Source organism: Corylus avellana, chromosome 4 (assembly GCF_965113065.1).
Source record: "Corylus avellana chromosome 4, dhCorAvel1.hap1.2, whole genome shotgun sequence".
Lineage (NCBI taxonomy): Eukaryota > Viridiplantae > Streptophyta > Magnoliopsida > Fagales > Betulaceae > Corylus > Corylus avellana.
The window spans coordinates 30,115,397-30,140,407 of record NC_142493.1 but is presented as its reverse complement, the minus strand read 5'-3'; the positions used below and the strand labels follow the sequence as shown (position 1 = coordinate 30,140,407).

Sequence of the window (25,011 nt, the reverse complement as noted above, 5' to 3'; positions counted from 1 at the left end):
TTCATTTTTGGGTGTGATGAGGTTGGAACAACACTCTTGGACATGTTAATTTTGTTAGATCATTTTCCTAGAGAGAACATGTTTGATAAGATTTGGTTTAAATCTCATTTGCAGGTCAAATGGGAAGGTACCTAATGGTTAGTCGAAGTTACTTGGGATCAAAATCTGTGCTTAGGTGTAGGATGCGTGTGTGTGTGTGTTTTTTTTAAAATCCGTCCTGATTCATTTCAACTTCAATGTTTTTTATTCTTGTTTTACTTATCAAAAAAAAGTCAATAATAGTAATATTTTTTTGACGAACTTATCAATTTTTTATTTTTATTTTATTTTTTATGAATATCAATAATATTCATAGTTAACAGGTACTCTACATGGAAGACCTTGTTGGATTTGAACATTTTGCTTTTAATTGTATTTATCTAGACTACTAGTATTAAGAAACAAGTGAATTTCATGATTTTATGCCAATAAAAGAGTTATGGGACATATTTTACTTGCAGTTTCTCAGAAAAGATATAAGAACAGGTGGCTTAATGTACAATTGGTTTGAAACATTCCCTGCTCTATGCCATTTTAGGGAATTTGTCTATAATATGCAAGAGTTGTCTTTTTCTTTATTCACATGAATTTGTTGTGTTTGAAATGTAAATGTTCTATATGAATTACTAGGTTATGTTCAATTCATCAGAAATCGTTGTTATAGTTTTGTTGGTTGTGTGGAACTGGATGAAATTCTCTGTTATCTATCTTATGGGCTGGTTCTCCGATCCATTTCTGTTTGTATGTGTGTTTCTTATTGTATCAATGGTTAATTTGACTACTACTGGTATTTTCGCTTCTTACTTTTCCCTTCGGTTAAATTTTCCCCATTCACAGAGGTTTTGTTGCCCCTGCGGATATTCAGTCATTTACTAATGAGGTCAAGAGTAAATTGTCTGCTCGGTGTCAGGGCAAAACAGTTAAATGCTTTGCTCAAGCTGTGAAGGAAATCTGCGTGGCATTTGATGAGTTACAAAAGAAGAAATTAAGTGGTTTTGGAGATGATCTTGATAGATCAGATGTTGGGTGTGAGGCTCCCTCTGTTGATGGGGTAGAGGATGATGGAGTAGAGGTTGACTTAAAGGTTGATACTGGTAACTCGACTTACAATGGAGAAATAATGAATGAAGCTATAAGTGATTCTGGCTTGAAGTTGGAGCGCTGCTCAAAGAGGCGAGGTGGAACTGAAAGTCAAGATGTAAATCCTCCTGTCTCCTCTCGTGCAAATGATAGTTTATCTCTAATTCTGCCTCCTGAGAAAAATAATAGAATATTTGACGGTGCAAAACCAAAGGAAGAGGTATTAATGACATCCAGTCCCGATAATTCTTCTTATCTAAGAGAAGTAACTGCTGGTAAAAGTGTAGAAGATGTTTGCACTAAGACTCATGGTGAGGAAATGAAGTTGTTAGCAAATGGTCACAAGTCGAAGAAGATAGGTGCTCTGTCAAAGAAGAAATCTGAGGGTGCATTAGAAGTGCACAAAATGAGTATCTCTGCTGTAGCATCGTTGAAGGATGAAATTGATGGTCGTTCTATTGATCCCCCTGAAGCTACTGAGCGATTGAAAGATGGGAGGGCATGCAAAATTGACTCTGGCAGCAGCACGCGTGAATTTTCTTCTAACCCGCTTAAAGCAGAATCTGGTACCAATTCTGGAAGAAAATCAAAAGATTTGCTAAACACTAAAAAACGTGTCAAGGTTGCTGATAATATGCAGGACTCTGGTGTTGATCCTGATGAGCTGGCCAAGGGAAAACCTTCTGGAAAGGAAAAGAGGGCCCAACATGGACATGGAAAGCCTGGAGCAAATGATCTTTTACATCCAGCGAAAAAATCAAACCGTGTAGATATGGGGGACGATGCCACTCATGGATCTTCTAGAAGAATAAAGAGTGTGTCTCCTAGACCTAATGTTGTGGACAAAAAGGCATTGAAAAAGCCTGAGTTTAAAGGGTCAACATCATGCGTGAAAGCAGAAAGTAATCTTGCTTCAAGAGCCCAAGCTGGTATTGTTGGATCCAATGTTTCTGGTGATGAGGCTGTACTACCTGTAACAAAGCGCAGACGCCGAGCAATGGAGGCTATGTCGGACTCTGATACTCTAACTACCGATGATAAAACAGAAAGAAAACCTCTTTTAGTGAAGAATGATGTGTCATGTTCTAATAATTTTGGGGTTTCAGGAAGTCAACTGCACAAAAAACGGAGAGCTGTTTGCCTTTCTGATGACGAAGATGAACCCAAAACTCCAGTTCATGGTGGATCTGCCAGAAATGTTAGTGCATCTGCATTTGTTTCAGATGCTACCAAGAGCAGTGATGCACATAATGATAGTTGTAAGAATGCTCAGCAGGTTGGAGTTTCTATTGGATTTGAGGATGTCCATTTAAAAGAATCTTCCTCTGAATTACGCAATGATTCTGTGTCACCGAGCGAATGGCAAACTGATGAGAAGAGGCCTGAAAAGGCAATAGCTGCTCATCTTTCCCATTGTCCAGGGAAAGTATACTCTGAGCAGTTGTCAGCCAAGGAGCAATTCTTGTCCAAGGAGCAGTTGTCATCCAAGGAGGCAAAATCAGTGTTGATTTCCCCTAGAAAGTCTCCTCAGTCAGGTCCCACTGAACCAGTGGCAGAACAGCATAAGGTGGCCAAACCTCTGGTTAACGTTTGTGGTACTGGTCCTCAGAAGAAGGTTGAGGTTGGGTCTGCGAAGGCTTCGGTTGTTGTTTCTAATAGCATTAACTCTTCTCAGAATCAAGCAACTACTAAAAGAAACAGGCCTTCTTCAGGTGAAGGATCCAAATCCACTCCTAAATCAATCTCAAGGATTGGTGAATCTACTGTTTTGATTGAGAGTTCAGTCGAGTATAATTCGTTGCCCAGTGAAAGGTGTGCACACTTTTGACTTTTTATGTATTTTGTTTGTTTGTTTTTTTCATCTTCCTGATTCATCTTTTTTTTTTTGCCTAATTACAGAGTTGAAGCTGGTAGGGAAGAGAAAAGTAGTCTTTTGATTGACTCTAAGACGCCAGAATCTGTTATGTCCATGAAGCATCTTATTGCCGCAGCACAGGCAAAAAGGAGACAGGCTCACTCTCAAAATTTCTCTCTTGGACTTTTTAATTCCTCTTTTGTATCTGCCTCTGAAGTCCATGGAAGGAGCCCCAGTCCACCTGCAGTGCAGTCTCTTTTGACAGGTGCTAGCAATGTGATGCTGGCAGATATTCAAGAATTTAATCATCACATAATTTTGGCTTCTCCATCAAATCATGGTCACCAATCTGCGTCGAGAAGTCAACTTGATATTGAAGAAGTTGAGGAGAGAAGAGTTAGTTCAGGGCATAGGACTGCTGGAGGCTCTCTGAGTGGTGGTACTGAAGCAGCTGTGGCTCGTGATGCTTTTGAAGGAATGATAGAGACTTTGTCAAGGACTAAAGAAAGTATTGGACGTGCAACTCGTCTTGCTATTGACTGTGCAAAGTATGGCATTGCCAATGAGGTTGGTTATTTAGTACGCTTGCCTTATGTTTTTTGAACTGGCTCACACAAAAAGGTGTCTAATGATCTTGATTATTGATAAGTAACAAATTTCTTGAACTTGCACCTTCATTGCACTTCTTTTTTTTTTGGGCAACGTCATGATTTTCACATATTTTCTTGATGGGATATGTGGTCCAAGCAGCTATTGTTAATGTTTTATTGCTAAGGTGTTTTTTTTTTTGTTCCAATGCTGTAAAGTTTTGATTGAATTTTAAGATTAAATTTTCAGAATTCATGTATTTTTAATGTTCGCTTACTAAATATTTAGTCCACAATTGTTGTGCCTCGGATATATGGTTAGAGTAATATGAAATCAAATTCTGACTTACTTTCTTCAAACAAGATACTGCATTATGCACCTCAATTGGGCGCTGAATTCTTTTAATTTTTATCTACTATTAAGTTGGTCTGACTTTTGATGCATATATGGGGAAAGAGGTTTTTTTTTTTTTAAAAAAAAAAATTGGTAATTTTGATTCTGGGGCTCATTAGTGATGTTAGATTGTGTTGCTTGTCATTTGAAGGTCATCGCATTGGTGTTTAAGCTAGTTTTCTAATTTATAAGCAGGATCGATTTGGAATTTTGTAAATGTTTCTTAGAGTTTAATTCCGACTTTTCCCTCTTAGTCGCTCTCTTGTACCTGTGTACTAGGGTTGCGCCCCTCTGCGCTTTGATAATGCATCTTTACTTATAAAAAAAAAAAAAGAGTTTAATTCCGACTTTTGTCAACATTTGCCCCCCTTTTTTTTGGGTATTTTGCTTGGCAAATAAGTTCTCTAGAGTCTTCATATTTGCTTTACTATACCAGAATGAAACTAGAGTTTAACATGAATTTTGGTTATATTGGCATTTCCCTTGGCCTCTGGACTTCTCTATTGATCCTTTCTCTTTCTTGGGTTATTTTCATTCTTTCTTTCTCCTCTAAATTCCAGCCAACTGTATTGTCAGTTTTAATGAATTTACTGAATAAATCATTGAAACTTGATTCCACCTTTCTTTCATGACTTTCTAAGCACAATCTTGTTTAAGCTGTCCTCTGTCATTTCTTTCTGAGGAAATCTTTTCCTCCATCCCTTGCAAGGTTATCTTTTTTTTTTTTTTGGATGAATGCTTGCTGTGGGGGAACCCTCATGTATGGTTATCTTTAATCTTCTGGAATCACTATTTTCTTGATTGTCCTTGTATGTTGAGATTTGTGGAGCTGTGCTTCTCTTGTTACGGGATTCATGGCTAGAAAGGAATTGTGATGATATATGAGTATAAATTGCTCTACTTATACAAAAGAGAGTACAAATAATCAATTTTGGTATGACTCATGGGAATACGGGAATCTTTGTGACATCCTTTAATTGACAGTGACATGAGTTCTCAGAGAAGTCTTTTTACAGATTGTTATGCCTCCTCATTATTGTTACAAGCTTCATCAAGTGTTACTTGGTGAAATTTGGGGCTTTGGCTATGGTCATTTTGAGCTCCACGTTTTGGACTGTGTATCCTGTCTTTGGCAAAAGTTGGTGGGAACTAACTGCTAGGGTATCTAATCAGGAGGCTTCTATTTTTCTCCCCCAAATGGCATCTACCACTTTCATCCTGTATGGTGGTTATAGCTTATAGCCTCCTTAGATTTATGTCTTTCAGATTCTTGTTTGGTTCTTGTTTTATTTAAAGGGGGAGATAGCAATTTCATGTTGAAATGGTATATGCTCCACTACGTGGCATTTCTCTTTCATTATGAAAGATGGCTCATGGGAGCAAAATTTCTATTGGGTTAGAATTACTGGTTAGCTGGAGAGGTCAGGTTGGAAGCTGTAATATTTTAGATGTTTGGAGGATGACTCCTCTATGCTTAATGTGATGCATTTGGAGAGAATGAAATGTAAGAAGCTTTGAAGATTGCGAGATTTTGGTGGTAGAATGAAAATCCGTGATGTTCAAATCCCTTTATGCATGACAGAGTATACTAGTCCTCTCTCTTCTAGTAATAATGAATTTTTGTACTTCTGTTTTTCTTTTTCTTCGTTATAGGGGGTCTCTCCTGTATACTTCCTATGTACATGCTTTCTAATGGGATTGAATTACTTGTAAAAAATATTCATGTCATTTTGGAACCTTATAAGAGAGATTGGAACAGAGTCTCAATTGGTTTTTGCTCTTTCTCTTTTAGCTGCTGAGCTGATGTGCGTCATCCTGTAATATATCTCATCTGTGTTTTTATAGAGTCTAATATGCCTGTTCAACTTGATGAGGCACCCAGTGTTTCAGATATTTTAAGGTTTTCCCAGTCTCTTGACGATTGGACTTTGGCTCAAGCAGTAAGTAATTGAATGGGGTTGGTAGAGGTCTTGCATTTCTATCTTATAAAGCCCGAAAAAGAAAAGGAAAGAAAAGCAAAGAAACATGCTCCTTCTTTTGGTTTTTGCAAGCTATACTTACTTCCAATTGAGCATGTAAAAGCTGCCTATTTTATTGCTGCTATAGTTACACAAGTGAAGATGATTGCTTTCAGGTAGTGCATAAACTTAGGTTAGTTTCATCTATTACTTACCACTAAGAGGTATAGTCTGCTCTGCTTGATCTCCTTGTACCATTTAATAAGTTCATGGATATATTGTATGTTGATAATATTTATAGAAATATTGGGGGATTGATAATAGGGTGCCATTTAGATGTTTTGTGATTTCTGTAAATCTACTTTTTAAACAATATTGTTATTAGGTATCAATCTAACATCATTAAGATGATGTTGTATCCAATGGTTAATGATTGTGGTTCACATTCTGTGCTATATGGGTGTGGAAACTGAGCCTATATTACCATGCCTTTGGATAATCTTTAAAAATTGATTTTAACGATTATATGCAGGTTGTGGAACTTCTTATACGAAAGTTGGAAACTGAGCCTAGTTTTCATCGTAAAGTTGACCTCTTCTTTCTTGTTGATTCCATTACCCAATGCTCGCATAGTCAGAAAGGTACATAATACTTAGAAAGGACTTCTCTTTTCAATGATGAATGCTGTCTCTCTCCGTCTCTCTCAATATCAAGTGCTTGAATTATTGGTTTCAAAATGAGATCTTTTAATTGGATTAATAAATAATATCAGGCATTGCTGGAGCTTCGTACATTCCCACAGTTCAAGCAGCATTGCCACGTCTTCTTGGTTCTGCTGCTCCACCTGGAGCTGTTGCTCGTGAAAATCGTCGTCAGTGTCTAAAGGTAAATTTACCTTTATCTAAATGTAGCAGAGCCTTCATGTTGTGTTAGAGTTTATTGAAGCACCACTTCTCTACCAGGTTTTGCGGTTGTGGCTTGAGAGGAAAATCTTACCTGAATCTGTTCTTCGGCCTTTCATGGATGACATTGGGGTTTCAAACGATGATACAGTTTCTGGTCTTTCGCTTAGACGTCCATCACGAGCAGAGCGAGCTGTAGATGATCCGTTGAGAGAAATGGAAGGCATGCTTGTTGATGAATATGGCAGGTCTGCAATATCTTTCTTGCTGACATTTTCTAAGTTGACTCTTCTGCTTATTTCTTGGGTATGATTGGACCTTGTTCAACAAGATTTAGTTAGTTGTTACTCCTAGGCCATGTAGTATTGCCTTGGACATGGAGAGCAGTTCTGGTACTATATTACATGCGAACTTAGCGAATAAAGAAAATGACAATGTGCTGTGTTTGGATGAAATATTTAATGGTGTAATTTTGATATATATGACAAAACAATAATTTATAATTATCTATATAAATATAGTGGTCCTGAATGTCAGATTTAATTACTTGGAACCCCCCACCCCCCATCATAAGTAAAGATACAGATAAATACATTGATGATCTATCAAGCTTCGTTCTAGTACTTTTAGTCATTGTTTGTAGGACTTGCATTAAATGACAGTTGAGCCATTTGAGCAAATTTTTTAATTTGTCTTTATACTAGCCATTCGCTTACTTTTTGAAGACATTTTCAGTTTTTAACCTTGTTCCAAGTAAATTGGTTATAGTTTTACGTAGAAGAGATTAGTTAATCACCCTCTTGTGCTTATGCTTTAATTCTATTGACTATCTTATATATTTTGTTCTCTTGGTTCTTGTATCAGTAATGCTACATTTCAGCTGCCTGGTTTTTTATCTTCTCATGTATTTGAAGATGAGGAGGAAGATTTTCCAAGCAGTTCATTTAAGGAAGCTGGTGATGCACCAGCAGGGGATATAACCCTTGCATTGGGGGAGTCAGAAACAAGTACTGTTCCTCCAAATGATAGGCGTCACTGCATCTTGGAGGATGTGGATGGGGAGCTCGAAATGGAAGATGTTTCTGGACACATGAGGGATGAAAGACCATTGTGTATAAATGGTTCTTTTGAAATGGATGCACATCGGAGTTCAGATAGGACCTTGGAATCTGCTCCCAACGATTCCCCTGAGCTGCCCCCACTACCAGAGGGTTCTCCACCATTACCTCTTGATTCCCCCCCTCCTCCACCGCCTTTGCCTCCTTCACCTCCACCACCTCCACCACCACCCCCATTATCTCCATCACCACCACCGCCTCCACCACCTCCCCCGTCACAGCCACCACCTCCCCCATCACAGCTAGCTCCTCCTCCTTTACCACCCTCTGGCCCTCCGCCATCGATGGTCCCCCAAGCCTCTTTACCAACTCAGCCTTCATTGATCTCCCAGCCATTTTTACCACATCAATCATCAGTACAGTCTTCGCCACAGTTGGCATATCAACCACCTGTACCTCATGAATATTGCAGCGCAGCTAGTGTAAGACTTAAGTGTTGTTTTCTGTACTTTTTCTTGGTTATATTGGTTTATCTATTGTCATAAATTCCTTTTCTGGATACAGGGCAACCAACTTGTCCAAATGGCTGGTCATGGTGGTCATATTGACAATGCAACGAAAAGTGAGATGTTTCCACAGCAGTCAGTGTGTTTTGTTTCAACAGGAGTCCCCAGTTCTCGAGAACCATCCGGATTTAATTCGTCAAGGCAATTAGAATACGGACACAATGATATGTATATAAACCCACAAATTTCTCAACCCAACCAACAATTTCAACAAAGTGATACCTCCTTTACACAAAGACCTTTACACCCTGCCCCACACCACAACACATCCAGTCATTTCTCATATACAAAGCCAACAATTCAGCAACATCCTCAGCATCCATATCCCCACCCATATCCTTTACCACCCATTCCGGATGGCCAGAGGCGATTTGTTTCTGATGAACAATGGAGGATGCCCTCAAGTGAATTTAAAACAGATCATCAACGTGGTGGGTGGATGAATGGAGGGAGAACTCCAAATGGAGAGAGAACTCATTCGGGACCAACCTATGGCCAGGAAGGTACTTGTTGTTTTTTCCCTACTCCTTGTGGTTTAATCTTTATTATACTTCTTAAAAAAACTATTAGTAGGTTCTATACATATTTCCTATGTCTTTTTTTTTTGTATCTATTTGTTTGTTCATATGTGTTTATACCTGGAGTGAGATATATATCTTCCATTAGTTATGTATCTATGTTTCTTGAAAACTGGCTGCCAAAATCATATTTTTGGTGTCTCGGTAAATATAATATGATCATAAAACCTGTGGCTGTTTCCTTGATCTCTTTGCTTCTCCTAGCTAGGTGCATCTCTTATATACTTCCTATGTACTTAGGTTGCGCCTTTTGCGCTTTCAATAAAATGTGATTACTTATCAAAAAAATAAAATAAAACCTGTGGCTGTTTGAGGTCAATCATCACTAAGGTCTGAACCTCTTAACAAGTTTGGAAGACTTTCTCAATGTTAGTGCTTAGTGATTGACCACAAAAAGCCACGGGTTGTCTTGTTATCAATTAGTAAGCACTAAGCACTGAACCTTAAGAATAACACATGCGGGGAATTGTCTTGAGGTCAGTATGTTATTGTTTATTATATCATGTAATATATTTGTTTTATTTAGATCGAAAAATTATACATATTTTTTAACCAAATTTAATTATATAGTATTTATATCAGTTTCCATTATTTACTATTTAATGAAAACTTCACATACCTTCTTCAAACTACCACTCCATTGTCAATATCCCCTCAAACTATAAATTGAGCGCCCCCCCCCCCCCCCCCCCCCCTCCTTTCTCCCGAAACTACAAAAAATTGTCAATGTCCCTGCCAAGGCCAAAAAAAGGTCAAAAAATGACCTTAAAGTTTTTTAATAGACAAAAATACCCTTATAAATTCGAAAAAAGGGAAAAAAAAGAAGAAAAACTATGTTTTTAAAAAATAAAAAAATAAAAAAGCAGAAAACTAAAGACTAATTGTTTTTACAAAATAATTATATAAAGGGGAGGGTTTGAAGTGGTGGCCGAGCCACCCCTTTGGCCAAATGGGGGTGGGATGGCCACCCCCTGCCCGGCCAGAGCGGGTGGCTCCTAACCAAAACATGCAACTTTTGGTGCTCTCTTTGCTAGATTGGAAGACGAACCCAGCTATCCCACTTTCTTTTTTGAACTACATAATCAAAAGGATCCCTGCCGGCAGCTAACAAACTTATGGAGTTCACGGCATTATTTGAGCATTCTTCTAGATTTGTGCATTATCAGCCATTCACGGTTGCTGCAATCGTAAAGCAGCGTGTGATGAAGTAAATGGATTTTCATTTCTGCAAGAATAAACTATGTCGTGTTCTTCAGTTCACATGATTCGGCCATGGGGTGGTTCGGCCACCCTCAAATGACCGAAAAGAAATTGAGGTGTGCCCAAACCACACCTGAAACTTTTTTTTTATATTTTTTTATAAAGAATTAACTTTTTGTTTGGAATGCTTTATGAATATGGACATTGACCATTTTTTTTGGTGGTGGGGGGAAGAATTGACTCAATCAATAGTTTGGTGGACTTTTCCCTATTATTTTTTTGATAAGTAATTTTTCCCTATTATTTAACAATGTTTGATGTGTATTATATATGAACACTATGACGCCAATGTGCTTTAGCTCAAATGGTACTTTCTCCCTTTGAGCAAGGTGGAGGGTGAGGTTTTTGGTTCATGTCCCACCGGGTGCGTGTGTAACTTACCCAAAAAAAAAAAAAAGAATACTATGAGATAAATGTACTAATTTTAGGCTCTATCCTGATGCTGCAACCAAACAAGGGAGTAGGAATATCAATTTTATTTTTGGGAATACTGATTTTTTTTTATGCTGCTTACCAAACATGTCCTATGAGCTTTTGATTGGCTATGTTCTAAGTTTTGGGGGGTAAGTTGTAAAATGAAGGCTTAGAATTACTTGGGATGCACTCCCTTTGTGCGTTTGAATACTACTGTTATGCACATTAACTTGTGTGCATGTCTCTCTCTCTATCTCTCTCAACTCACACTCGCTCACTCATGGAGTGTTATTGTGCCATATTTTATTCAGCAGTTTTTTTGCTTTGTTTGAGGTTTGGGACCTTAACATTTCAGAAAAGGTCCAAGAGGTTGGTGGATGAAGAGTGTGAAGTACTTATGACTTATGAGAGTTCTATACTTCATGTGCAGTCTTAGATACCTGAGTGCATGTACACATATGTTCATTTTTCTGCATTTTGTTTATGTGCATATAGTTCACATGTTAGCCTGTTTTTTTATTAGCTCTTGTTCCACATGATTGGAAGGAAATTCTGGAAACATTTCCCTTTTGCCCTGTTTCTGCTTCTTATTGGGATGTTTTTATCATCTAGGCCCTGCCTGTCTTAAGCTAATATCTTAAGCTAATATTCTAGCTTGGATGTTAATCTGCATAGTTTGAAACACTTACATGCACATATCTACAATGCTCTTAAAGCATGTTACAATGGCAGGTTATTTTCGGCCACCCCCCGAGAGGCCACAGGCAAATAATATAGGTTTTCAGCGTCCTGCCCCTAATAATCTACCAGCTGGAGCTCCAATATCAGGTGACCTTCCCTTTCTAAAAAGCTGCCATGTTTTGTTTGGAAGCAACCTTGTGTCTATCAAAAAAGCATGGGCATACCTTGGTGTTGGGTTGTCATGCGTCCTATGGGGAGATACAGATGATACGTATTGGCGTGCCCTAAATGCATGTCAGACAGATGTTTGTATGTTTTCAACAATTTCTTGTAAAACATGTCTTGATTCTGGTCCAAACATGTTGGTATGCTTGTAATGTTTATTAAAAATCTTAGAACTGTATGTAGTATGAGAGTGAGGAAGTGAGAGATAGAGGAAAGCTGTCAAGTTTGAGTTTTGACTTCAACCCTTCATTCTTTTTATTTCTTTAATTGAATAAATTAAGATTTGTCATTGTGTATTTTTAGGATTGTTGAATAACTTAATAATTGTTCACTTTATTGCTTGAGTTGCATACCACATATGGATGCACATAACTTCCTATATCCTGTCTCAGTCTGCATGATTGCTAGACTATTTAGCAATTGAGCTTCTTTTGTAGACTAGGAATTAATTTCTGACTTCATTTTCTCCAGGTCATGGTGTATCCCAGATGTTTCCATGTAGACCAGATATTCCAGCCCTTAATTGTTGGAGACCAGGTTGATAGCCTCAATTAAGAATGTCAGTAAGTTTTCAGTACTTGGCAGCTGTTGGAATTCAGCCAAAGTGGCTTATTGTTCTCGAAATGAAGTGGAAGGTTACATGTATGAATTATGAAAAATCTACCCCTAAATTAGATTTTGCTGCTTTTTTTTTTTTGGACAAAATCTACATTTCTGGGAATCCTTGTCATCATATTTTAAATAACTGTGGACTCTTTGTCTTGTTTCATTCTGGAGTTTAATTTTGTCATTTATACTCATAATTTTCTGTTTTACAGCTAACCAAACATTTAGGACTGCTCGCTTTGTAAATTTCTGTATTTCATTTCAATCCAGTGAGTTCATGTACTCATTGGATGGCTTAGATGAACCTTTTCTCATTTATGTATTTATTTATTCATTTGGCTTGAAGGGTTGTCCATGAATGAACTAATTTTTTTGTCTCTCTCTCTCAGGTGATACTTCGTCTTCTCTGCTTTGGGCGGCAAAACTAGCAAAGAAAATTACATAGCGCCTCAGAGTAAATTCAGTTTACAGACAGTATCCAACTACCACTTGAAGGCAGTGTAAAGAACTTGTGGAGGCTCTTGGCAGGACTGTATATTGTAATTTTTCCTGACAAATGTACCCCGGGAACATTTGCTTCCAAGTGTAGGCCCATGTTTCTGACATGGTTAGTGCACTGTTTCTTAACTCTTGTAATTATTTGAGTATCTTGTACATATCAGTCAATTTCAACAACAAATTTGAGATTTGGGGAATTTAAAGTTTTCTTCATTTAGGAATTGTTTTCTGGTGATGTTCATCCATTGTGCTACATACTTATCTAACATGCTCTAATTGGATATTTTCCTCTTCCCTTGCCTCCTCATTCTCTCTCTCTCTCAGTTTAAGTTGCACCTAATAATACTATCAGTTTTTTTTTTTTTTTTTTTTTTTTAACTTATATAAAAGAAAAAAAAAATCATACCTCAATAATTTTTGGATGATTGTTTTGGCAAGGTCACTGTTGGATTGCATGGTCTCCCTATATTCTTCTTGTCCACAAAACATTAAGATCAGATCATGTATAAAGTGTTTAGTCTTTTAATAATGTTAAAATAACTAATATTTGAAGGATTGATTAGTAAATGACATTCGGTTGATGTGAAATTAAACACGCTTTTTAATTACTAAGAGCACTTGTAATTCAAGGTTGGGATTTTCTAATATTAATCCAATTAAAAATTATATTGATTGTGTATCATTAGTTGTAATTTGAATCTGAGCCTTTATATATTCATATACTCTATAGTTATGTGTGTGTTTTCTAGATGGTGATAGTGGGTTGCATAGGAGCTATAAACTCCTACCACCCCAAAATTCTTCCTCTGATTGAATCCTAGACCCTCTTTCCTGCTTTCTTTCAAAGTGGGGCAGGCATATGTTAGGATGTGAAGTCCAGCGGTCAACCCCAAGGGGTTGGCCTAGTGGTTGAGGCTTGTGGTCTTAGGGAGTATCACCCCGTAGATCCCAAGTTCGAGACTTGCTAGGTGCAAACTCCTCCTTGGAGCCACACCCTGGGTGTAAAAGCCAGTGATTTACCCTGATCCGTGTAGGGAAACTTCTGAAGGTGCGGTGCACTGGTTCGAGGTTTACTCTGCAGGGGTGGGTTCGAAGGGCCCTGCCTTGTTAAGGTTTTCCGTCATTAAAAAAAAAAAAAAAAAAAATCCAGTGGTTGGTTTTCCTGGCTATAGTTCCTCTTCGAAGCAATATATTCATGAACTTATGTTGGATAATATGCACGTTTGATCGGTTATGCTTAGCAGATGTGGTAATTGCTATTGCTCATGTATATTGTGAAATCCTTGTCACCATTTGCACCATCAGGTTAGGAAACAGAAGCACGCTTCTGCCTTACCATTGCCGGCTTAACTTTTTATTTTCTCTCATTTTTGAAGTACTGGTGAAGGTGGCTTTTAGTTTAGGAAGAAGCTGAGCAAGAGTTTCTTTGGTGAGGCCGAGGAGATAGAGAAGAATGCGATGGATGGGGCAGCTTAATGAATGTTGTTGCGAGGATTGTTGTATCTTTGGGAATTGGGATTTACTTTACAACCAAGATGCATAAATTGGTATCTGGTTACCTGGACATGTTCTTAGCCCTTTGGATTCTTGGACTGTAGGCGTGGGCACTGACCCCCTCAGGTCAGTAGTGTGATATTACCCGAGTTGACCTATGCCTTAGCAGTACTGAACTGAACTGACACCAATGGCTGTCGGTTGTTCAGTTGGTTGGTGATGAAACCCACGAAAGAAAAAGAAACAGAAAATCAATATTTTTTATGAAAACCCTACAGATTTGAACAAAATGTCAGATTTTGACTTGAGGGGGGCTGTGGTGGAGCCAATCCTTTATCTTCTAGAAAGCACAGAGTGATAGTGAAGCAAGAACTGAAAAGAAGGGAAAAGAGGAAGCCAAAGCGAGGAAGGTGATGGGGGACAAATGGACCAATGATGAACAAAAGAAGCTGGTGGAGTTTCAGAAATTGGGGCAGGCGAAAGAACTGTGAAGGAGAAGAGAGGTGCAGCTTGTAGAGGAAAGGATTAGGATTTATAAAAGAGGGATTTTACATTAAACCTATAAAGTTTGGATTGGGTTGGGGTCGTCAAACTAGTACCCTATACGTGACACCCAACCCGACAGGTGTTAAAACATTAAAATTGCTACCAATCCCTGCCCAACATTTGTCTGGAATTGATCTTGTCAATTCTGGGTCGGTTGAATTTTTCAGGTCTGGTCAGGCATTTGGGAATTTTTCCAACCCCTAATGCATTGTCTCACGGATCTTCTTGTATTTTTGTCGAATTTGGAACTCCTTTTCTTGTTTATGTTAATGGTGATGGTGCACTAAATTTGTGTAGATCTTACTATTCATGTTTTTCGTCGTCTTAATTTTCAGATTTTATTATTCTGGAGTGTGGTCAGATTTCTTCCCTTTGTTCTGCTTGGAAAGAATGAAATATAGGTGCATGTTTTGGCCTATCTTCTATAATGGGCATATGTAGTATATCCATGCAAAGTGAAATTCATTAAAAAGTATGCCATGTCAAAATGATAAGCTACTATGAGAATTCAAAATCAATTATTGTGGACAAAAATTGGTTTTTAATCCTCATTTGGAACATATTTGGGAAAGATAAAATGTTGCTGCTATTCTAGAATGATCCACATTGGTATCAATAAAGACTACTTGGAGTTGCTGGTGATGGGTTGAAGGGGGTTGAAAAAAACTGAAGGGCTTGTATGGAAAGACAGATTTTACAAAGACTTATGAAGTCTACTTGCCATTTGGGCTGAATTCCATTCTTCGTCTTCTGCACGTAAATAAGATGCTTTACTTTGGTGTGGTTTGCCTCGGGTTAGGGTTTGAGAGGTTGCATGTGAACCTGTGGATCATGGAGTTGTGTCCTTTTACGTTCTCCCCTTTTTTTGAGGGGGCCAGGGGGTTGGGGTAATAGACTATCAAGAAATAATGAAAGCTTGGTTGTTGTGTTCATTGTGAGTGATCTTTACTAATTTTGCAGTTGTTGGTTTTGTTGTATTGACTTATTCTTTTGTTTAAAACCTCTTGTTGGCGTTATGCTATTTTGATGGACGAATGGTGTTAATCTCCTTTTTGAAATAGACCAAACACGTGAAATTTTTTGTATATTTTCGTAGTTAGTGTTTCATTTCCCCTTTCTTTTACAATAAGCCAGTGCTATACTTATATTTTTTCTCTCATGCTCCACTAAAATTTATGGCAGACAAAATTTGAAATACTTACAGCTGTTCTGTGCTTGTGATGCTCTGACAGTTTAGTTCATGAGTGTGTTATAGTTATTCTTGAAACTCTTATATTATTGACTGTTTAATTGCATTCCGAAAAATTGTTGCATTTCCTTGCAGCATATTGAATATAGACTTTGTTGGGCTACAAATAGGACCTATTAGTTGGATTGTTTATGTAAAGAGCAAGTTTTTTTTTCTCTTGGGGGAGGGGGGTTATAGATCTGTTTTGACGTGAAATGGATATATCCACACATCTCTAACTTGTATTTATGAGATGGTAAAATATGGCAAAAAACCTCTACCAACATTGGTTCACGTGGGAATGGGTGTGTTAGTTTATTTAGAGTGCATGTAGAATATGCATGTGGAATATCAGAAGGATAACTTGTTGGGACACCACTCAACCCATAAGCCTAAACTTATGGGTTAGAGTTAATTTATCTTATTTTAACCACTCACATTTGTGAACAAATTTCCAATATAGTCTTGATTTTTCATGGTTATACATGTATACTCCAACAATCTCCTCCTTACATGCGAGTCCATCCACACATTGACTATACTCTCCCTATATTGAAGTTTTACCAATCCTATTGGTCATCTCCTAGGATCACTCTTGTTGACTTGTTTGCTTCACCACACATTGACTATACTCTCCCTATATTGAAGTTTTACCATTCCTATTGGTCATCTCCTAGGATCACTCTTGTTGACTTGTTTGCTTCATGCACCCTGGCTTTGCAAAAAGGACTCGTCTTTATGCATTATGCACTGTCCTCACTCTAACTGCGAAAGCGACTACTATCATCTATCATGTGTACACACCCTCATTGGCTATGATATCACTTGTTAAGGAGATAAATGGTTGGGGAGTCTTTAAGTGACATACTAATATAATATGTTGAGTCTATAAGTTTGGATCCAATTTTGTTACATTAACCATTCATGCTTGTGATAGTTTTCTGGTGTGGGATTTGATCTATCACACTAAGGGAAACAATGACCTCTTAGTATAGCAATTCTGCTCTTTGGGACTTTTCGAAACTTATTCCTGTTATGAGATTAAATACCAGTGAAAGGTCGGGTCAGCTCCACTATGTAGTATTGGAACCATGTTTTTGAAAAATTTCTGCCACTTCCAAGAATTATCGAGAAGCTTGTCTTATGTTATTCTATCTTCTGTAGCTCAGCAGGATTATGTTCTTAATATTTACTACTATGTGCCCTTTTTTAATGTTTCCTGCATCAGACGACTCATGCTTTTCATACAAGCGTTTCAAATTCCTACTTGGTTTGCACACTTGAATTTCATCCTAGATTGAGGAGGATGTTTCTGCCAATTGAAAGGAGTTACTATAGTACAGCTAGCTTTAATGTGGTACCAAAGGGGTGCTTAGCCCATTGACTTATGATGGAAAGAGATTGGATTTTGATGGCTATTGATGAAAGATTGGTTTATAAAAATGAAAGCAAACTTCTAAAAAGCATATGTTGGCTCCTAGCTATATTGACCTTTAGAACGATCTGGCATTCCAATGGTGGTAATCAAATATAGAATATAGATTCCTAGTGTAGCAGTTTATAGTTATTTGCTTTCATATGCTGTTCACTGTCATGAACTTAAGTTGATTTAATTTCGGCATGGGATTGTGTGCATTAATTTTTATGGTTTTATGTCTTGTACGCAATTTGTACTCAATGCCTTTCATTATTTCATTTGATTTTAGTTCCTTGATCAGCTTTTGAACATCTAATTACATTAAGCTCAGTCTTTGGACTATTCTTGGTTTACAGAACAGAATGAAATGGATAGACTGATTGTATTAAAATCTCAAGTGTTATTTACTTAGTAGCGGAAACCTGAGTGGATTGGCAGATGGAAGGCTTTGCCTCTTTCTATAGGTTGTATTTATTTAGATTGAGAAGGGAAGGGGAAGACAGGTTGTGGTGGAACCCTTCCAAAAGAGGGTTGTTCGGTGTTAAATCCTTCTGCAGTGTCATGGATTGTCATGATGGTTTATGGTTCCCTTGGAAAAGTGATTGGAGGACTAAGGCTCCTTTGAGGGTGGCTTTGTTTTTTTTGTTTTGTTTTTGTTTTTTATTTTTTGTGGTTGGCGGGTGTAAGGAAGATACTTACTTTAGACAATCTCTGAAAGCAGCATATTATTGTGGTTGATTGGTGTATTATAGGCAACAAGAATGGAGAGTCTGTGGATCACCTTCTCCTTGATTGTGAGCTTACTTGTGCTATATGTAATGTTTTCTTCAATCGGTTCGGGTTATCTTGGGTTATACCTACACGGGTAGTCGATGTGTTTGCTTGTTGGTGGATTGCCGGCAACACATGGAGTGTTGTGTGGAAGATAGTACTATTGCGTCTTTTGTGGTGTCTTTGGAGGGAAATGAATGATAGATGTTTTGAGTATCGCGAGAGGACGTTGGAGGAGTTGATTTTTTTTTTTTTTTTTTCACAATTTGTATTTCTGGACAGTTACTTATGTTTCTCCTTTAATGATTAGTTATCTTGAGTTTCTTGTTCTTTTTGCCATTAATTCCTAGGTGGCTTCTCTTGTATGTTCTTTGTGTACATGGGGCGTCTTATGCTTTTAATGATATTTCGTTTATTTATCAAAAACAAAATGTGGAAAGTTGAGTTATCTGCAATCACTTTTTCCATGATAAGTGGACTGTACCAGAGGAGGTCGATAGTTCCTCTAAATATCAGTGAATTTACCCAATATGTAAAGCTTTTTACTTAATGAACGTGGCGATGTAAGAATTAAAACATTGTGGAGTAGAAAATTTCATAGGAGTGATGTGACTTCTTTTTCTTTTCTTGCCTTTCAGACAGCATGTTTCCTCTCAATATTCATGCAGTTTGAGCCTTCAAAGATAGAAATGTTTTACATGAGTGTGTGGTAATATCTGAGAACAAACATTTTATATCCGGCCATTTTACTGTGCCCCAAAGTATGGCATGGCTGGATAGAAATCTTGATTTAGGAGATCAAAAGCTATAGCCATGACTTCGAAGAATACATTTCAGTCCACAAATAATAGTGATTGATAATTTATTAGTTTGGTGGTACCTTTTTTTTTTTTCTTTTTTTTTTTTTTTTGTTAGGGACATTTGGATAATGAATTGTTGATCCAAGCCGTAGTTGCAAGTTGCAGGTTGTATTTTATTATTATTAGAGTTTTGTTAGGTCATGGGTCTTTATGTGGGCTTTTTGCTTAGTTTAGCAGATAAATTAGGAGTTAATCCTATTGGGACATGGCTGAGATAAAAGAGTTATTCCTATCTCATGGTATACAGAAGAAATTAGAGTTGATAATTGATATTGAGTTGTTTGGTTATGGGAGGCATGCATACCTGTGTAGTATTTCCTCTTTTTTCTTCCTTTTTCTTCTCTGTTACTGTTTACTGTCATAGCTTGGGAGATTCATCTTTCCTGCAACCCTTTGATCCCAAATCTATAAATCTTTTACTTAGAGGTTAGAAAAGACAGCAGGTTTCAGATCTTCCCCCAATGTTTGTTCTAGGGTGAGACCTAAGAAAATTAGACGTAAGCGAAAGGAATTTAAACTTTCCAGGATAACATTTCCACTGGGCTTAATTAGTGTGCAACAAGTTTAGGGGTAAAAGAAAATCCCGAATCCCTGTTTTTGGTCAGTGATAAGGGTTACATTCATGTAGTTGCAAAATATTTGCGAATTTAGCCCTTATCTAGTGTAATGTAAGAAGTGCATCTAGGTGCTCTAGGACCACAAAGTACTAAGAGAAAACACTTCTTGATAATAAGGTGTTAAGTGAAGCGCACTTAAAATGCGGCTAAAGCACATGCTTTCTGTTGAAGCTCCAGGCACTAAAATTTACTCTCCTTTTTTTCTTTCTTTCTCTCTTTCTTTCTTTCTTTCTTTTTTTTTTTTTTTTTTTTTTTCCACAATAGGGTGAGGATTATTTAGGCAATAGGAGTTATTGCCTTGGTTGGTTATTATTTTCTAATGCACAGAACTATATTTTGCTAAGCAGGAGTCCTTAGTACATAATGTTGTGTTTAATGGTTATATAATTTGATGATTGCTTTGCCTTCCTTTTATAATTTTATTCAAATTTGTTGTGTGGAGACTTCAAGAAATTTAATTTTATATATGGGCCTCCAACCTTGTGCAGTTATAAAACATCCTGGTTTCTTGAGCATTAGGCTAAATTGATCACAATATTTTTGAACTTTTTTCTTTTTATTTTATTTTATTTTATTTTTATTTTTTTTATCATATGAATCTCTCTTGGAGATGTTTATCTATATATTTGAAAAATGTTACTTCACTTCAATCAAGTGCACATTTGCTCTTTGCGGTTAAGACTCCATGAGCACTTTGCGCTCAAGTGTATCTTGAGGTCTTATAAAGACTGTCCTTATCACCTCCTGCCTATTAAAGATTTATGTGATGTGTAGACTATGTGATCCTGTAACTTATGGGTTGAAATTGTTTTGAATATCACAATTTCTTTGTCAGAAATTTTTTCTTAAGGTTCTTTTGTGTGCAAGTGCAGTAATAATCTGGTCAGGATCTTGAGGTGGATAGAAACTGTGGTGTAAGAATTAAGGAGAATTTTGAAGCTGTTCATTTGGTTCTGTTTGCTTGTGTTTTGCTTTCTAAATTTACTGCTACACTTATCTGGATGAGGATCTTTTAGGGGAATGGGAAAGTAGTTAAATAGAAGCTTAGAACTGTCTTTGGTTCTTTTTACTTGTATTAATTATATTTTTGGCCTGATAGTGCATGGCTGCAGTTATAATACAGATGAGGATCTTGATGGGGTTATATTTAGAGTAACTCTTAAGATTTGTTAACAACTATTATAATTTTTTGATTCGAGATTTTTCTTCTCCCCTTTCCTCCTCTTTTCTTAATGATAATGCTTGAGGCTATATAGATACTGCATTGTTATTTGGGCATTTCTGTTTCATACCTGTCTTTCACATCTGAATTTTTGCCGTCAAATTCAATGTGAAGCCAACATCTTTTTTCCTTCAATTTCCAAATTGCGGACACAGTCTTCTAATCTCATTTAAGATGTGTGGGACTTTGTGGAAGGAAGCCTGGCGTTCCAGAAAGATTCTCTCTTTTGGATGCATTTGTACCTCGTGGTAGTTTAATAGGTGTTCAACTTGAAAGCTCTGTTTTTTTTAGATAGGTCATGGAATGGGACCATTGTCTATGTATAACCACCAGTATTTTACGATGCATTTATAATACTTGCTTAAATATGACCCACTGGAAGTATATGAAAAAACTACAAGAAAAAATGATTAAAAAATAAAAATAGAAACTATAATTTGAGAGTGATACTATGTTATATTATATGCTTTGTCTTTAAGTTCAGAATTTCAGTCGTTTACTTATCAAAAAAAGAATTTAAGTTCAGAATTACATGGTAACTAGACATCATATTGTTACAGGTTATGGCAAATCATTAAAATTGAAATGCCCACCATTTTTTGGGGTCTTCAATTTGGTCACCCATCAACTAATATGGTTCATACAACGTGGCAGATATAACTACTGCAAAGTGTTGAGGTAAATATTTGACATTGATTTTGGCAGGATAATGTTAGTAATTATTTACTGGTCGAGTCACTTTTCTTGTAAGAGTACTTGTACCAGTGTAAAGATAGTTCTTTTATGTGCTTTGAAATTGCTGATACTTTTGCTTGCAATAGCTTTTAATTTTAAAGTATTATCTGTGGTTTGCTTCTCTAACACTTCCAAGCATTTTTCTAATTTGAGTTTGATAAATTTGCTCTATAATATATGCAGAACATTACACTTCATTGTTCAATCTTTTTTTTTTTTTTTTTTTTTTTTTTTTTTTATATATATATTCTTCTTTTACAAAGATATTTTTGTGTTTTTGGTTTTTAAATTTTTCTTTAAAACTGCATATTTATTGTCATTTATTTTCAAGCTTTTCATTGGAGGTCATATATCATTGACCTTTTCTCAATTTTTACGCATTGACTCAAGTCCCTTGCACAGATAATTCTGCAGTGGACTAATAATGTTTTGGTTTTTTCTTTCTACAATTGGCTCACTTAAATATTACATCACTTAGTAATTTTATTGTGAATTTCGAAATTCCATTATGAATTTCAAGTCTTTTTAGGCATGATTTAGGAATTCATTATTTTTCTAGTTTGTTTTAGAATAATAAAGTTCTAATCTCAAAATATTCTATTGATGAGACATCTTTTAACCTCTGATGATCATATGATATTTAGTGAGCATGTTAGATTTCGAGTGGTGTATGAAGGATGGTGGGTTTATTCTCTGATGAGACACGTTCTCCTTTGCAAATATATGGTTGTTTGTCATGTGAAAAAGATCCTCGCCTCTTTGAAGATAAAACTAGAGGGTAGGGTTTGAGACGTTTATTTTCTGTGACTTCAGATAAGATGTGGTCAGTGAATACATTTGTCAATTCCTGTCAAACTCCTTACACCCATTGATCTTTATCTTGTGTCCTTGATGTATTGAGGGTTGAGTTAGCAAATATATGTATATACTGTGCTTCTACAGTTTCCACATAGGCTACTGCTAAATAGTTGTTTGTGTCAATGTTCTACACCAAAGTGCCAAATCCTATTCAGAGTCCGTTTTCAGCGCTCAAATCCTTCTGCTCTGACATTCTTCACTATCAGGGGCATCTAAAACCTTATGGATTTGTTCACATTTCTCCTGACCCCCCCACTAATACAAATACCACCCGCAGCCAAGGAAAGTATGATGGTGGTTTTTCTACTGTAACGATACATGCGTTCATTATTAGTTCAGGATGTCATAAATCATGGGTAGGCAGGCAAAGGCATGGCTCGTTTTTCCGCTTCTTATCTGTGTGTTCGTTTCTTCAGTGGTTCAGAATTTTAGCCTACGGTGACGAAGGTTCAGAATTTCACAAATTAAGAATTTCTTCTTTTATCTGATGCACCTGCTTTCTACAAATCCCCATTATTCATGAGTAATAGTTACACAGACTAAATCAAGCAGCGTTTGCGTGTGTAAATATTTGTGTTGCATGTAGATGAATTCTTCTGTTTTTTCTACCTTGTCGCTCGGATTGTATAATCATTGTTATTCCTCTAATCCTTGTGAAAACCCCGCCATGTAAGGTAAATTACTATTTTTCCCCTCCAAGAATGAAAGACGCTGAATTTCTCTCCCCTTTCGATCAGTTTACTGTTCTAATTCAAACGACAGGTATGTGGTTCTAATTTCTCTGGTGTCTACATATGTCAATTCTGTTAAAAAAAAAAAGCCTGCAATCTTAATACCCCCCTACTTCCACCAAAAAAAAAAAAAAAAAAAAAAAAAAAAAGAAAAAGAAAGAAAGAATAGTAGTATTTATTTTCGTCATGCTTTTATAATATTGTTTCTGGTTGAATGGTTTTAATGTGTAGCACAAAATTTGTGAGTAACCCACCCACCATTGATTTGTTTGTCTTGTTCAGCGACAAACAATTATCAATCTTAATTTAGTAGTTTGAAATTGAGCTCTCCCTTACTCTCGAGGAATTAATGCAAAGATCACTAACACTTGGAGACGGTGTATTAAAATATGGTAATGGATATGAATGAAGTACCGGTAATAGTGTTGCTGAATTAGACATTAACGACGGATGTTCAATAATTGTTTACAGGATTAAGATCCCTTCCAATTCTCTCAATCTTAACTATTCATTTGTAATCAACGGCTATAAAATGAGTCAGCGAAAGTGCCCAAAAAAAAAAAAAAAGTCTCAATCTTGAGCATAACTTTTGTAGGGTCTTGGCACAAACTAAAGTCTTTGTGCCCTCCAATAAGAAGGCGACACATCAGCATGAAATGCTATAACAAAAATATGGTGTTTCACCTAATCTTTTTTTTAGAATACCTAAAACAAAACACTTTCTAGAATAACCTTTTCATATTTTTCTCCAAAACCATTCCAACCACCAACTTGCCATCAAAGACAACGCCGGAGACAATGCCGGCCGGTACAGAGAAAGCCGGAGATGACGGATATGACCCCTACAGAAAACACTAGGTAAGAATCAAGCTCCTCCTCCCTCTCTCCGGCGCCCCTCTCTCTCACCGGAATTTTGCTCTTGAGAAAAAAATTCTCTGTTGTCGCCGGTGAGAGAGAGGGGCGCCGGAGAGAGGGAGGAGGAGCTTGGTTCTTACCCGGCGTTTTCTATAGGGGTTGTATCCGTCATCTCTGGCTTTCTCTGTACCGGCCGGCGTCGTCTTCGGCATTGTCTCCAGCGGTAGGTTGGTGGTTGGGGTGGTTTTAGAGAAAAATATGAAAATGTTATTTTATAAGGTGTTTTGTTTTTAGGTATTCTAAAAAAAAGATTAGATGGAACACTATATTTTTGTTATAGTGTTTCACGCTGATGTGTTGCCTTCTTATTGGAGGGCACAAATGCTTTGGTTTGTGCCAAGACCCTATAAAAGTTATACTCCTTAAGATATTGGTGGTTTTCCAAAACAAGTGTTGGGGTGGGGGCGGTTGTTGACCACCCTCAAAATAGGTTTGGTAGGCAAACTACTTAACAACAATGCTAAATAGGCTATATTGTTTGAGTAATGCTTGGAAACACTTTTTTATCTAGATTTTATTAGGCTATATTCTTTGCATTTTTGTGGGGACCACTCATTGCAGTGATCCCCACTTCCACTTATTGTGAAAAAAAAAAAAAAAAAAAAAAAAAAACTTTATGAAATTTAGATAAAAGTGATCCCCAAGCATTGCTCTTATTATTCTCTCTCTTTGAAACGAATGAGAAAAACAGATAAGTAAAACATCTCCGACATCAACTTTTGTTTTTATAGTGGCTTGTATTTCATGCATAAAACCAAGTGTGATCGATCGTTCAAATTGTGGTAGCTTGCATTGAACGTATGTCGAATCTCATCTACCCACATCACATCACTTTGATCAGTATAGTTTTGATCGATTCAACCTACCTTTGATCAAATGAAATAGAATCGATTTAATCAATGCGACTTTATCCCAC

At 36.9% G+C, this 25,011-nt stretch overlaps 1 protein-coding gene across 8 annotated transcripts in view; it reads left to right on the top strand.

The window, feature by feature from the left end:
* The window catches only part of HUA2 (Tudor/PWWP/MBT domain-containing protein), a 28,772-nt gene that overhangs the window by 3,219 nt on the left and 542 nt on the right, over nucleotides 1-25,011 (top strand). For 2 of the 8 annotated variants that reach the window (XR_009439863.2, XR_009439862.2), the window contains exons 3-13: nucleotides 877-2,931; nucleotides 3,019-3,541; nucleotides 6,446-6,554; nucleotides 6,686-6,798; nucleotides 6,876-7,063; nucleotides 7,680-8,355; nucleotides 8,438-8,942; nucleotides 11,424-11,519; nucleotides 12,069-12,160; nucleotides 12,593-12,810; nucleotides 21,417-21,534. Coding sequence is in view for 3 of the 8 variants with exons in the window: in XM_059591455.2 (XP_059447438.2) it covers nucleotides 877-2,931; nucleotides 3,019-3,541; nucleotides 6,446-6,554; nucleotides 6,686-6,798; nucleotides 6,876-7,063; nucleotides 7,680-8,355; nucleotides 8,438-8,942; nucleotides 11,424-11,519; nucleotides 12,069-12,139 (4,336 nt within the window). In the remaining 5 variants the exon portion in view is untranslated. Of the gene's footprint in view, nucleotides 1-876; nucleotides 2,932-3,018; nucleotides 3,542-6,445; nucleotides 6,555-6,685; nucleotides 6,799-6,875; nucleotides 7,064-7,679; nucleotides 8,356-8,437; nucleotides 8,943-11,423; nucleotides 11,520-12,068; nucleotides 12,240-12,592; nucleotides 12,919-14,077; nucleotides 15,036-21,416; nucleotides 21,535-23,123; nucleotides 23,212-25,011 lie in introns of those variants that run through there. The other 6 variants (XR_009439864.2, XR_009439865.2, XR_009439861.2 and 3 more) reach the window with 6 other exon arrangements.